This window comes from Periplaneta americana, chromosome 8 (genome assembly GCF_040183065.1).
Source record: "Periplaneta americana isolate PAMFEO1 chromosome 8, P.americana_PAMFEO1_priV1, whole genome shotgun sequence".
NCBI lineage: Eukaryota > Metazoa > Arthropoda > Insecta > Blattodea > Blattidae > Periplaneta > Periplaneta americana.
The window spans coordinates 168,539,518-168,553,980 of record NC_091124.1 but is presented as its reverse complement, the minus strand read 5'-3'; the positions used below and the strand labels follow the sequence as shown (position 1 = coordinate 168,553,980).

The window sequence follows — 14,463 nt, the reverse complement described above, 5'->3', positions numbered from 1 at the left end:
ATGAATCTAGATCTATAGACTTCGGCCGTGAAAGCCTACATTAAAAGATTATTATTATTATTATTATTATTATTATTATTATTATTTATATTAGTCCGGTCAAAGAGTACTGCATGATACAAATTTATGAGTTTACGAGTTCATATCAGCTGCTCAGTTTCAACACAACAGGCAGGCTGCATAATCAGCCACACTGCACAGCTTCACAATGTTGTTCCTCTCCCATGTCTGAGAGAGAGAGAACTGTCAATATCCTTCTAGTTTTGTATAGTCTGTATACAGGAAAATCGCTGTTCAAGAAAACCGAGAATCTTGATTACCAGCATAGGCTTTCTTTTTTTTTCTGGCAAACCGAAGGATTGTCTTCATAGTCACATGTAATATTTCTACCACTTGTTGATATGTAACACAAATTTGTTACTTTGAAGTTTACTATAAACATCATGTCCACTCCAGTAATTGAAGAATAATCGGAAATGGAATAGAAAAAAGTCTGTATTTTACTCTTTCTTCGTGAACAAAATACAGATTTACTTTGACCGAAGATTGCCCTATGTAATGTTTCAGTTGTTTACAATATAGGCTCTTCCACCAATTTAATATTAATCTGTCATGAAATAATGAAAATTGTTGTGTTGTTGTTGTTTTCTAATGCCAGGCATTTGACAATAAAGTCATTTGACCTCTTGCACTCCAAAATTTTTCAAAGAAAAATCCTGGGAAATGAGAATGCGGATGCTTTAGCAAAGAAGGGCAGCACTGCTACTTACAGACCTGTTACTAAATCTACGTATTCCTCTGTGAAAAGATTTATTAAATCTACATACTTAGACTTCAACAAACAAAATTCGATAACACAATCTCAAGGGAAAAAATGGAACTCTCTGCATCATAATCCACAGTTGATTCCCGATTTACCATGCAAATTGTCTGTAGCTGCATTTAGATTGGCAACAGGCCATGACTGTTTGGCCAAGCATCTGCATAGAATTTGAATATATCAGTCTCCTAACTGTCCATTGTGCAACTCAAATCAAGAAATGAATTCAGAACATCTCAAAATCTGTGCGTCAGTGGCTAACCATGACAATAATGAAAATTATATGTCTTCAAAAAAATACAAAATCATATTGCATAAAATGTAATCATATTGGTGTAAAGGTATTCGGTATTTTCCTTAGCTGTAAACATTATACTGATACAGTAAAACCTCATTTTAACATTCCCCTTTTAAGGAGTGATTTCGAAAGTCCTGGCAGAACTACCATAAAATAATGTAATTGATTCCTCCTTTAAAGAAAATTCTTCTTCTAAGAAGAATACATTTGAATGTATTTGCTAATACATAACTTGTTTTAGAAAAATTCCCACCTATTCCAAATGTTTGTAATCAATCTTTTTTTACAAGGTGTGATCATAACAGTAGTGTGGCACTAGCAATGGTACCGGTATATGCGATATTTATTAGATACAGTAGTATGCATTTTATATCTGAATTGAAAATAAGTTTGTAGAAAGTTGTTGTGTATTAAAATTGTAAATTTAATTACAATACTTAAACAATATTATTGTTGTGAAAATATATTGTGTGTTTGAGAAAGTTTATTGTTAATGTGTTTGCTAATACCAAATTTAATGGGTATATGAGGGGCAGTCAAATGAAAATGAGTCAGATGCCAAAAAGTATAATAGAACCTTTATTGCCTCAAAAGTAATCTTCAAAACTGTTTATACATTTATCCCACTGCGAGACAAGACGATCAATCCCATTACTGAAAAAGCTTGTGGGCTGTCTACTGAACCAGTTCTTTACCCAGTCACACACGTTTTCGTCCAATGCAAAAAGAAATCCACGAATGTCTTTCTTCAACTCTTCAAAGATGTGAAAATCGCATGGGGAGTGATCTGGGCTGTAGGGGAGGGGGGGGGGGTTTGAAGCATTTCCCAACCAAATGTTTGAATCGTATTTCTCACGGAGTTGGCAGTATGTGGGTGGGCATTATCATGAAGGATAACACTGTTCAATAGCATTCCAGGGCATTTAGACTTAATGGCATGGATAGTTTCTGTAAAGTTTCTTCATAACACTGTACATTGATTTTGACCTCATGCTCGAGAAATTCAACAAGAGATACCCCCTAGAATCGAAGAAGAATGTCAACATGATTTTTACCGGGATTTGTGTGTATTGCTTTGAACTTTTTCTGTGGAGGAGAATTCATGTGTTTCCATTCTTGACTCTGCTGTTTGATCTCCGGTTCAAATTAGCGGTAGCATGATTTGTCCCCAGTGACAATACGGGACAGAAATGCATACTCTTCCTCGTTTCCTCGTCGTATCATTGCAAGTAACTCAGTGAAGCAGCCGTTCTGTTTGTTTTTTGTTCCTCCGTTAACTGATGTGGAACCCATTGCACGCAGATTTTCAATAATGCAGGTGCTTCGTAGCAATGACGTGTATGGAACCGTGACTTATTCCCACCATACAACGAAGTTCTTCCACAGTGATCCGTCGATTTCCCCATATCAGACCATCAACCCCAGCAATAACAGCAGGAGTAATGGCACGATGAGCCTGTCCTGGGTGGCCATTGTCTTGCAGTGACATGCATCCCTCTTGGAATCTCTAGCGCCATTCCAGTACAAGCTAACATGACATGCTGTGTTGGCCATAAACAGCAGACATGTGATGATCGATTTCTCGTCCTTTTACTCCTTTAGCAGTCCAAAATCGCACTACACCTCACTGTTCTTCTTTACCTGCCTCCATTAGTGATGCTGGATGAACACACGTATCTCTAACCTCACTTCCAGCTGTATAAACGAACAACTAGCAGAGGTTGTAACTGTGCTTTCGCGAGTCTCTACCAGATGTCAGTTCAGCAATCATATTCCAGTGGTACCAACTTGCCCACCGTGAGATATACGCATGATGACCCATTTTCATTTGACTGCCCCTCATATATTCAGAATTAGATTATATATTTATTAAACCTCTATTGTTATACTACATCTGCAACATGGTTGCAAGAATTAGAAACTGTCCAAGATCAAAGAATAGGCTAATCACTGGACAGTAAGTCATGCAAATTATTACAGAAAAGATCCTATTTTATATGAAAATAAAAAACAAATGGATTAAAATACTCCATCTATTCCAAAAAATTGTTAACACCACAATCCTCACTTGAATACATTTGGAATATAATCTTGAACTGTCGTAAAATGCAAAGAAAAAGAATGTGAATACAGAAATAATGAAATTACAAGCATTAGAAACTATAGATACATTATATCCAAAATCATAGTGGTTACACATTTACACACATGGCTCTCTGCAGCAAAATAATATTGCTGGAGGGAATATTTGTGATATTTTTTTCCTTCACCTTACACCAGGAGAACACACTACACACTACGATTGTGAATTAGAAGCCATTGATACCAGTCTACATTAATTAATTTACAGAATAAATTCATTTTTCAAAGTAGCATATTTTGTGATTCAAAATATACAATTCAGGCTAATGTTTCATTAACAGAGTGAGAGAAATCTATACCAAAATTATGTTTCTACAAAATCAGACAAAATAGTTGCTTCACAGTGGACACCTTCTTGTGAATTGAAAGGAATTGAAAATGCAGACTTTTTTTTACAAGGAAAGGAACCATAATCCAAAAAAGATTTCATTCTGAAATTTTTCATTATTCAGAAACCACGGACTAGGATTCAACAGATGATGAAAATAACATCGAAACTAGTAATTCGGATAAAATGACATCATTATTTAAAATGTTAACACAGTGAAGTCGTTATTTATTAATTTAAATATCTTAATAGCTAATCAGTGATTAAGTGATAATGATAGTGACAATAAATCTCTTTGCAAATTTTTAAAAATATAAATTTGATTCCTAATTCTCCAAGAAGAACAGTAGGGGCCGACTTCAGACTAGTAATTGGACATGATTGTTTGGCAGCGCATCTCTTTAGAATTGGAATTTATATGTCACCAGAATGTATTCTCTGCAGAGAAGAAGATTCAGCTATGAACTTGCAGCAGATACCAAACTACAACTTTTCAAATAAAAGTGTCAATAACATCACATATACTAGGGAGGATTGGAAAGTAATACACAACAATTTCTTTATAATATATTATTTTGGTTAGGATGTTCAAAGTTGGCAGATAGTTAGTTTGAATCTTGCGCTACAGATGCAATGGCTTGATTAGGTGTCACCCTGGCAGAACAAGCGGTAACTACTGAGTAAAGATGGAACGTATGCTAGCATCGTCTATTTGTGAAGAACAGTGAAGTGTAGTCCGTTTTTTCTGAGCAAAACAAAAAAGCCCAAGTGAAATCCGCAGGTAAATGTTGAAGGTGTATGATGCTGATTGTCTGGACCATAGCAACATCTCCAGGTGGTGCAGATTCTTCGAAGAGGTCCGAGTAAATCTTACTGACAAAGCACGTTCTGGCCAACCAATGACCGCTGCAACTCCACCCAATGCCAGAGGCATTAAGGTGGCAGTCATCCACCCTACAGTCCAGACCTCACACTGTCTGAGTTTCGCCTCTTTGGCCCAATGAAAAAAGTCCTAGGTAGCTAATGCTTTGGTTCGGATGAAGAAGTGAAATCAGTCATGTACAAGTGGTTATACGCCCAGAAAAGGAAGTTTTATGAACAAGATGTACTGAATCTGGTGTCACGATTGGGAAAATGTGTTCAGAGACTTGGTTTCTATGTTGAAAAATAGGTAAAACCTGTAGCTTTTTTCTGATTATTTCGTTTTGCTTACCTATTAAATACATTGCCACACAAAGTTGTTGTGTATTACTTTTTGATCCCCCCTCATATTTACTGGCATATCAGAAAACAAATGGAGAACTCCAATGTTCTGAGCATTTGTTTAATTAATTCATTTAATGGGTATGAAGAAACTGTAAATATAAAATATTTAAATGGTCTAAGGATGTTTCAATTTCTGCTTTTAGCGCTTCCTTGCTTACATTAAGTGAAAACTCCCTTTTAAGAAAAATAACATATAAGGAAAAATAATTAGTTCCATAGAGATTTGTTGAAAAGGGGTTTTATTATATTTTCTGTGTCATAAATTACTAATTAGTAGTATTTTGATAAAGATCTTTACCATTATATGTAACTTTTTTAGGAGGAGATCGAGAAGTTTAATCCATTAGATGAATATTGGACAGGCAACTAGTGAGGTGTGGAGTGTCAGCCAAGTAAGTATGACAAGAGTTATATAATCATTCAATATTGAAGTTGGTAATTGAAAATCGTCCTTTTTATCTCTACATACATACATACATACATACATACATACATACATACATACATACATACATACATACATACATACATACATACATACATACATACACGTGCGCGCACACACACACACACACACACACACAGAGGAGGATAGACAAAACACAATTTTCAGGTGCTAGCCCCTTTTTCTTCAGGAGCCATCATCACATTTTAAATCATTCGAGCTAAGATAAGGATACATTTACCAAAATATATTAAACAATGTTATAATTAATTAATAGAACACATTACACAATCGAACTTCTTAAGACTGCTTTTGTTAACATTATAATATTAGTGAGATAGAAGAAATTGAAGTCTCGAAAGAATTTGAACTCGGAAAACTCAGGTCCCACCTACAAGGTTTTTGGTGCCATAGGGTGACCTGGTGCCCGGGATTTGCCTATCCCTGTGCATGTATATATGTATATATTTTAACTTTCTACCTTCCATGAGTGTAGAAAGATAAAATGTACACACTCACTCTATACTATCTACCAAAAAGTAATTGGGCGCTGTTTTTTGCCCCTTTAGAACCTCGTGCTACCACCTCTTGTTGTTATAACAGCAGCCACCCTGTCAGGCATGTTCTCCACTAGTTTGTGTAGGATATCCACTGGAATGCGTCGCCATTCCTCTTGCAACATGGCACTCAGTTGGACAATGGAAGTTGGCCGAATTTCCCGAAACCTCAATCGCCAGTCCAATTCGTCCCAAAGGTGCTCAATGTGATTGAGACCAGGACTCTGTGCAGGCCAGTCCAACCGGTGAACATTATTGTCTGCATACCATTGCATAGTAGCCACCAAAACATGGCATCTAGCACGTAAAATCCTGGGTGTCCATTTACTTTTTGGTAGATAGTGTATATGGGGTGTTTCATAATTCTTATTACAAACTTCTAGGGGTTGTAGAGAGGACTAAATAGATAAAGTTTTGTTTGGGAATCCATGTCCGGAAATGTATCATTTCGATGCAAAATAAGTTTGAAGACCGATTCGATTTAAAATCTCCTGCTTCACGGTACGCAACAAGATGGGCTGAGGGCGACTTCTGCAGTCCACTGATATCGTGTGTCTTCTGTTTATAATCAGTTCTACGAAGTCGGCTTTGACATCGATTGTGTTTCAGTCATTGAGCAGTACAGGACGAGCAGAAGATATCACGGGACTGCTGTCTCATCCTGTACTGCTCAATGACTGAATCACAACACACAGCGTCCGATGACTGCTTATACTGCCTGCTTATTCAGTGGTCAAACATAACATGAATAGGAAAAAATTGCCACTAGATCAGTGGAAGACAGTTTCAGACTGTGTGACGTTCGTGGAGGAAGAGCACATCCCTCATTTCGTGTGATGTCAGGTGAGAGCATCGTAATGCAAAGTAGCCTACATAAACGGCGTTTCTTTGAGTTAAGAGAAGAAATAGCATTATTCATGACTAGTCTAAATCAGCCTGTCCCCGAGTTGCAAGAAAAACCTGAATTTGTGACATGGCTTTCCATGCGGATTTAACAGATCAGTTAAATGATTTAAATACCTCACTTCAGGGCAAGGATCTCATCGTAACAGATATATATTATAAAGTTGAAGCATTAAAATTGTCATTGGCTCTATGGATAAATCAATTGCTGGCTGGAAACTGTGCATTTTTCAAAGTTATCGCAAGTGCGTGATCCGGACATTAGTCTTTCATAAGAATATGCGCAAATTCTACAAGATCTTCTTCGCCAGTTGAGTCGAAGTTTCAAGATGTAGAACAGTTTCTACTATATTTCAGTTCTTTGCAACCCCTTATTCCCCAGATGTCAAAGATGTTCCTAGCAGGTACCAATTGGAACTGTTAAATTTACAATGTGACGATTTGTTGAAGGACAAATATAAACACAAGGACTTGGTTGACTTTAACAGGAATTTCTACCAAGTCTAATTCCCGTGATTGTATGCATTTGCTGCACAGGTATTATGTATGTTTGGTTCGTATGGTTGTATGCGAACAATTTTTTCTGTTATGAAACTTGCTAAATCTAAATCAAGAAGTATCTTGTCAGATCACAACCTAACATACAGTCTTAATTATATATTGCCCAGACATTATGTCCCAATATTGATAAATTAGTTAAAGAAAAAAAAAAAACAAAAAATGCAGAAAAATGTCAACATAATCGTTCTGTGCCTTCTTCCAAATTATAGAGAAAAGAAAATGTAGTTTGTATGTATTTTTTTATAAAATACAGCAAAGGTTTAATTATTTCTAATTATTTTTAAACACGTTGTGTGATTGCAGTCATTGTAAATAAAGAATATCTTGACGTACAAACGAACGTGCATAATAAAAACTTGTATTATTTTATTATATATTTGTTTCACCAAATTAACTGAAATGAAATACTACGTGACTATTAGATACAGGAAAGTGTCCAGCATATGAGACTGTCTTTGCTACAGATTGATTTTCGCATAATAGAGCAGAAATTGAATTATTTATAATATTACCATTGGGATATCCAGGCATTTAACTGTGTTATGAACGCAGATCACTTTTATTTATCGCCTAAATCACTGCTACCTGCACGCCAAATACCCTCTCCACCCTCCCTGCAAACTGCTGACCACATTTCACAGACCCTGCACAGATGTCGAATGCGAGACGGCAGAGCGGAGAGAGGTGATGTCACAGTGCTGTATCCTGTCCTGGTCTGCACTAGATGGTAGCTCCTAACAGCCTTTGAAGTCGCTTGTGGACATAGGTCTTATGCTTTGAATTTGTATTATATACAGTAATTAAAATATTACTTTGTTTCACGATTCTAATAGCTTCGTTAATCCATTATATTCCTTGCTCTTGAAACAAAAGGAAATACAACTAGACGTGCATAAACAACATTTAAAATATGAAAGCCAATGAGCTGGTCAGTTATGAAACCCGTATGTGGCAGAATTAAGAACAGTTTTCAAACTAAACTTTGCAAATTAACTACTAGGAGGACATTTTATGGGACTTGTAAGGTTAATTAAATATTTTTGTTTTTAAAAAAACTGCAGGAGACCATGATCTGTTCATGTGCTGCCAGTTTTTGGTGATTTACAAATAAATGTATGAACTTTTCAGTTAGGGACTCTTCCAACTAAGCAGTTCAATAAAAAAAAATGAACGAGTGCCCCAGGAAATTACAGCTTCAGTACTTTCCAAAAAAGGGGTTTCTTCAAACAAGAAAACTGGAAAACTTTTTCTGTGTAGAACTTTCTACATTACTAAGTCGAGGTTTCACGAATTTATCCACAAGCATTTCTAACACAAGTTTCTGGTGATTATTATTTGTAACCCACTTCATTATTGTTTGACTATAATTATATGTGTACAAAACCGCCTTTGCTTATCATAAAATAAATAAATTTTCATTAACGTTTTCGATACTTGTGTATCATCTTCAGATGTGAAATGTTAGATTAATATGATGAAAACCTTGCCTATTAGATGGAACTTAATGTGGTAATTTTCGGGTCATATTAGTGTGATTGCTTGGACTTAACTTAGGTTGATCTATGATATACATGCTATGTTAGGTTAAATGACTGCGAGTCATATGATATGATCTAAAATATAAAATAAAACTGTTTAAGAATTGTAACCACTATTAGCGTAGTTATTGAAATGTGAACACTTTGTATAAACACTTTAAAAGTTTTATCACTTTGAACATGTGTTGGCTGTATTTGCTGATTTAAATCACTGCAAGTCATGTGATATGATCTAAAATATATGAAAATAAAACTGTTTAAGAATTGTAACCACTATTAGCGTAGTCATTGAAATGTGAACACTTTGTAAAATCACTTTGAAAGATTATAATCACGTTGAACATGTTGGCTGTATTTGCCGATTTAAAGTTCGTTGAATAGGGCAGTTTCTGTTAATCTTGATGTTTGACGTTGAACTAAAGCACAGTGTCGTTTTGTTACTAACATGTTTATATTTTGTTAAAATGCATATCATTATGTCACATTGGCACAAAGTAGGTAGAACAACGTTTTTCCACAGTTTGAAGCGCACATACAGATGAGCTGGTTGGTGCTACACCTACCATTGGAATTTGGATATACGCTATTTCAGTGAAAGCATTGTTAAAATGGTCTTATGAGCAGGCAGTAAAAGCAGCCATCGGGTGCGTTTGAACAGGTGGCAGGTGAAACTAAAACTGTAAAATTACAATCAATATTTCACATGTGTACACACCCCATATATGAATTGCTTCATAAAGAAAGGGCATCAGTCCATTTTAGCTAAGTTGTGGGAAATGAAGAAAAACTGTCCGAACCGAGATGCCCTTCCTTTACAAAATGCTCACATTCCGATCACAATATAACAATGAAGGAAACGTTGAACTGACTTCCTTTCTTGATAAAACGATGTGTTGAACATTCAAGATGGGAAATTCAATGTTAATTCAATTTCGAAAAAAATGTGACATGCCCTTTCTTTATGAAGCAATTCATATTTAATCTTGTTTGTAAAAGCTATTCCTACACTTATAACAAAAACTGAAATTTGTACATGGAAAAATTATTTGAAAAATGATCCCCAAAACATAGACATTGATTATAGTGAAAACTTGGAACTGTTCACACTTCCTTGAATTATCAAATAACCTGAACTTGACAAACATAGATGGCTCTGTATTCCTGATTCCCGATAAAGGAACTCCGAAGAATAATGCTGGACAACCAACAACTGATTAATTGTTGTCTTGTAATTTTCTAGTGTATTCGTGTTTAGTGTTTTCCAGTGGCGGCTTCTCAAAGGGGTTGCAAGTTTGTACACTCCCCAGTAATGTTCTTAATCTTCCGGCTTTGTTACTATTAAAAATGTAATTTTATTTTACAATTTTAATTCATGACTATCTGCAGCTGGCGTCTTGTTTTGTATGTCTGCAGGAGCCTCTGAGCCTCTTGGTTTGCAAAGATGTTGAAAACCTAGGAAAGGTAGTTTATAGAGATGTTCGGCTAATGCGGGGACAGGGGGGTTAGAGGCGTGGTCTATTGCTTTCCTCATTGAGAACGGTTTGTCGCACTCCCTGGCATGGACATCAACGTCAGTGCAGAAGAAACTAAATTCACTGGGAAAGTATCTGTTTCAACTAGACATTTGTCCGAAGTAATGAGCATGAAAAATGTATTCATTCGGCTTGTGCAACGAGCAGTCGCATATTTCGCATATTACTTTCTCAATCTACATGCACACAAATGGCACAATACATAAAGGAGCTTGTATTTTTCTTTAAAGTTCTAAGAGTTGTCGTTCTGACAATAAGTGCTGCTAACTCCCGACAGCCTATGAAAGCTGCATTTGAATTTTATGAACGAAAACGTTGCACTTGGTACTTGGTAGCATTCTGATGGCGATTCTGTACTCAAATGTTTTTCATGAGGGTAAATTGCAATATAGAGAGTTCTGCCCACAACCCTTCCACTTTTGGACTTTCTGTATAAATAGGTATGCTTGTATTTAGTCATTTTACTTATTAATTGCATATAAATTAGCTTTATATGTATACGCCCTCAGGTATACACAGTTTTAAACTTTGAAGTATGTTTAACTTCTCTTCTATATCCATTGTACACACCACCATATTTTCAAATCACGAGCCGCCACTGGTGTTTCCTGAATCAATTATTTTTACTCCAATAATGTCTGTGTTTTTCTCTGTTCCAGGTAAACTGAAAATTTTTCTCAGGAAGCAAGACTAATTTTGTACTTGATAGCGAATGAGAGAATATATGTGAGAAAAATTAATACCACAGGAACATAGTGGCAAGTGAAGCGAATGATATAAGTGTGAGTTTTTAGTTGCATATTATGTTTAGAATGTTATGCTGTTTAGAGTTTCGGGTTGTTAATATTAATTAGCACTGAGAGGAAATATTGTTGAAGGAAATAATGTGCAGAATTCGTTTGAATAATTTAAAATTGAACTGACATAATCTCATATGTATGTAAGAAGAGTTGATTTTTAATTCATACTCCGTGTTTGTATTTGATTTGAGTAAATTGTTCTTCATTCTTCAATAAATTGATAGCAGTAGTATTATATTTTTATAATAAACAAAAACATAGTAAAGTATATATAGTTTTCATTAAACCCATGTATTTTTTAAGATAGTAAATACACTTAAATTATTTCCCTTTTTCCCTTTATTACATTTATTAAACTTTGGGATGCAACACTTTAATGAGCTGATTTGAACCATTTTCTTGAAGGTCCATGTTTTTAAGAGTTGACGGTTGTACTGTCCTTTCTCAACCCCCTATATGAAAGGAGGACCACACCTGTCTTTGGTCAGCGGGTCCTTCGGACCTAGCCGGGAGGGCTTACTTGAGTCCACCGACCGTTCCCACCTCTTGCCTCCTGTGGGACGCATCTCTATGCCATGACAGGCTAGCATAGATAATTACCTGTTGGTCCGCGGGAGATATTTCATTTCTCTCCTACCACTCATTTCTGAGAGGCATTCCCCGATCCGCCACCTGGGGACGCGCCCTCTAGGGGTTACAGGTTCCCCCGAGGGAACAGGCAAAACATCAAAATTCAAAATGGAAAGAATCATTCAAAGATCCAAAACTAATTCCTGATCTACCTCGAAAATCTGCTGTGGCCATGTTTAGATTGATTACTGGTCATGATTGCCTCAGTAAACACCTCCATCTTATTGGAGTACTGAATTCACCTAAATGCTTACTGTGCACCAGAGAAGAGGACATGGAGACGGAGCACCTGGCTAATTGTGAAACTCTTAGGACATTTGTGGACCTTCCATCAAAATATTGGGAAGCAAGAAGGATGATGACTTCATTGTTAAATCCAGAGCATTAGATACACACACATATTTATGAAACTCTACTATTATCCTTGCCACATAGAAATGCATGCGACTGTGAGTATGCCATAGCAACAAAGTTGTCACGTGCTCCACAAGAACCAATCATATTCAGTCCAACTTCTATTCTTCTTCTGGAAAGTTCACTCGTGCAGCTGTTCATTCAATTGTTTTTCTATTTTCCTATTATATTATAGTTAGTTTAGTGTTAAGTTATGGCAGTATCATACTGTTAGTGTTATGCAGTAATAGTTCAATGGTGGCTGAAGGAAATTTCAAGAGAGAAGTCCTGAAAAGTCAAATGAGAAGGCTTGTGTGCCATGTGGCAGAAACTGGTCTACCAGTGATCAACATTACCAAGTGTCCAGAAGAACAGCAGCAGCCTGTAGTATCAGTATTCGGACTGTGTAGCAGATTATAGGTGAAGTGGATAAGAGTAATGAATATTCCGGTACTGTCAAATTCTTATCCCGGCAATTAAGCAAAATGGGAGAAAATATGTCTCCAATTTAGATGATTTCGACAAAAATGTATTGGGGCGCAAGATATTTTGTGCGAGATCGTGCGTATTTGCTTGTTTTCCGCACAGAACCAATACGCGGTAAGTGTGAAATACCACATTCAGTATTCCCAACGTAACACACATAACAATTTCCCTCTTCTTACTGCTTAAGCGCGACATTCATTTTACTGCTTTAGGCTTTTAACATATTATTTTTAGAGACGTTTAACATAGTAATAATTATAAATTGGAAACTTACCACTGCAATTTCACCTAAATTGCAATGTTAATTATTGTTTTTAAATATTTGCATAAATTAAGTAAAGTCTACTACTCCACGAAACTTATTGCATTCCTGATACAAGTAACATTAAGGAAGCCGTGAAAAAATCAACAAGATTCCAGATGCCGATGTTATTACTGCAATATGTTATATAAATAATATTGTTAAAATATTAAAATGAAAAAATAAATCATTACATAACCTTACCGTTTGTTTTAAGTTCGCATTTATAGACTGGGGGGAAAAAAAAGACAGACATATATCACAGCCTGCTGGAGTATAGTAAACACAGAAAACATTTTATAGCAACAATGTTGAAGAAAGATATTTTGGTTTTCCGAAGTTGCCGTCATTAAACAGAAACCAACATGGAGATTTCATTGCAACTAATTAGAAATTCGTCTTTCAGGTATGTATGTTTGTTTTCATGTTCTCGGAAATTAAAAAAGCTCAACTACATTTCGCTTTTTCAATCTTTTCCTCGAACATGAAAACGTCAACATACCGCTCTTGTAACGTATATTACTATTAAAGGTATGAGACAGTAAATATCCAGCTGCAGAGAAAACGATGATGGAAGGACTCGGTCTGAATAATGAATATAATGGATATGGGATTCAGGTATCAGAAATGCAATGACAGAAGAAAGTTTTTGATGGAATGAATCATATCACAGCTGCTCAAGTCAAGTTTTTCAGGACAGTTCATACCATCTGACAGAATAATAATGTGCAGATTGTATTACCTGGACTATTACACTTTTACTACGTCACACTACTTTTGACCAATAAAACAGTACGAAAGGACGTCTTTCAACAAATCATGGCTGCTTATTGCACAATTTTATCGCGTCCCTAGCATTTGTTTATTTTTATCACTACCCAAGCATTTGTTTCTTTGTTTGCCAACATTTCAAACTGCACTGGTTTGAATGTCAAAAAACAGAAAATTACAAACCACTCCAGTCGATGCACAGCACTTTCAAATATGACTCGCATTGGCATTCAAGAACAAGAATTAATAAAGATCACTGGTCACAGCTATGCATCTTCCCTGAAACCCTATTTACAAATAAATGAAGAGCACCATTCGGAAATCCTGAATAAGTTGAGGGATACACCATGTACATCAACGAGTTCACTTCTTTTACGCACACGTCCGATATAACATCAATTGAACCACCAACCACTAAAAGATTCAAATTTGAAAATTGTACTTTCAACAATTGTTTCTTTTAAAATTATTCATGTTTATTTTTTATTTCATCATCATTCATTTTGTTTATTTCATCATCCCTAATTAAAACTTTTCTAACATTTGTTTATACTATTTAGATTAAGTTATAGCTTCTGCTATATGATATTATGAATAGTCACATATCAGAGATTGTTTAATACTAAGATTTATTGAAAATCATCTGTCAAGTGACATTGATTACTGGGATCGGGATAATTGAAGTGGAATGC

At 35.7% G+C, this 14,463-nt stretch overlaps 1 protein-coding gene across 6 annotated transcripts in view; it reads left to right on the top strand.

Moving 5' to 3' along the window:
• Nucleotides 1-11,458, top strand: part of LOC138705231 (tudor domain-containing protein 5-like) — a 245,950-nt gene extending 234,492 nt beyond the window's left edge. For all 6 annotated transcript variants that reach the window (XM_069834040.1, XM_069834041.1, XM_069834042.1 and 3 more), the window contains 2 exons: nucleotides 5,174-5,246; nucleotides 11,050-11,458. In XM_069834040.1, coding sequence (XP_069690141.1) covers nucleotides 5,174-5,224 — 51 coding nt within the window. In that variant the 3' untranslated portion in view covers nucleotides 5,225-5,246; nucleotides 11,050-11,458. The remainder of the gene's footprint in view (nucleotides 1-5,173; nucleotides 5,247-11,049) is intronic.
• Nucleotides 11,459-14,463: the final 3,005 nt, after the last annotated feature.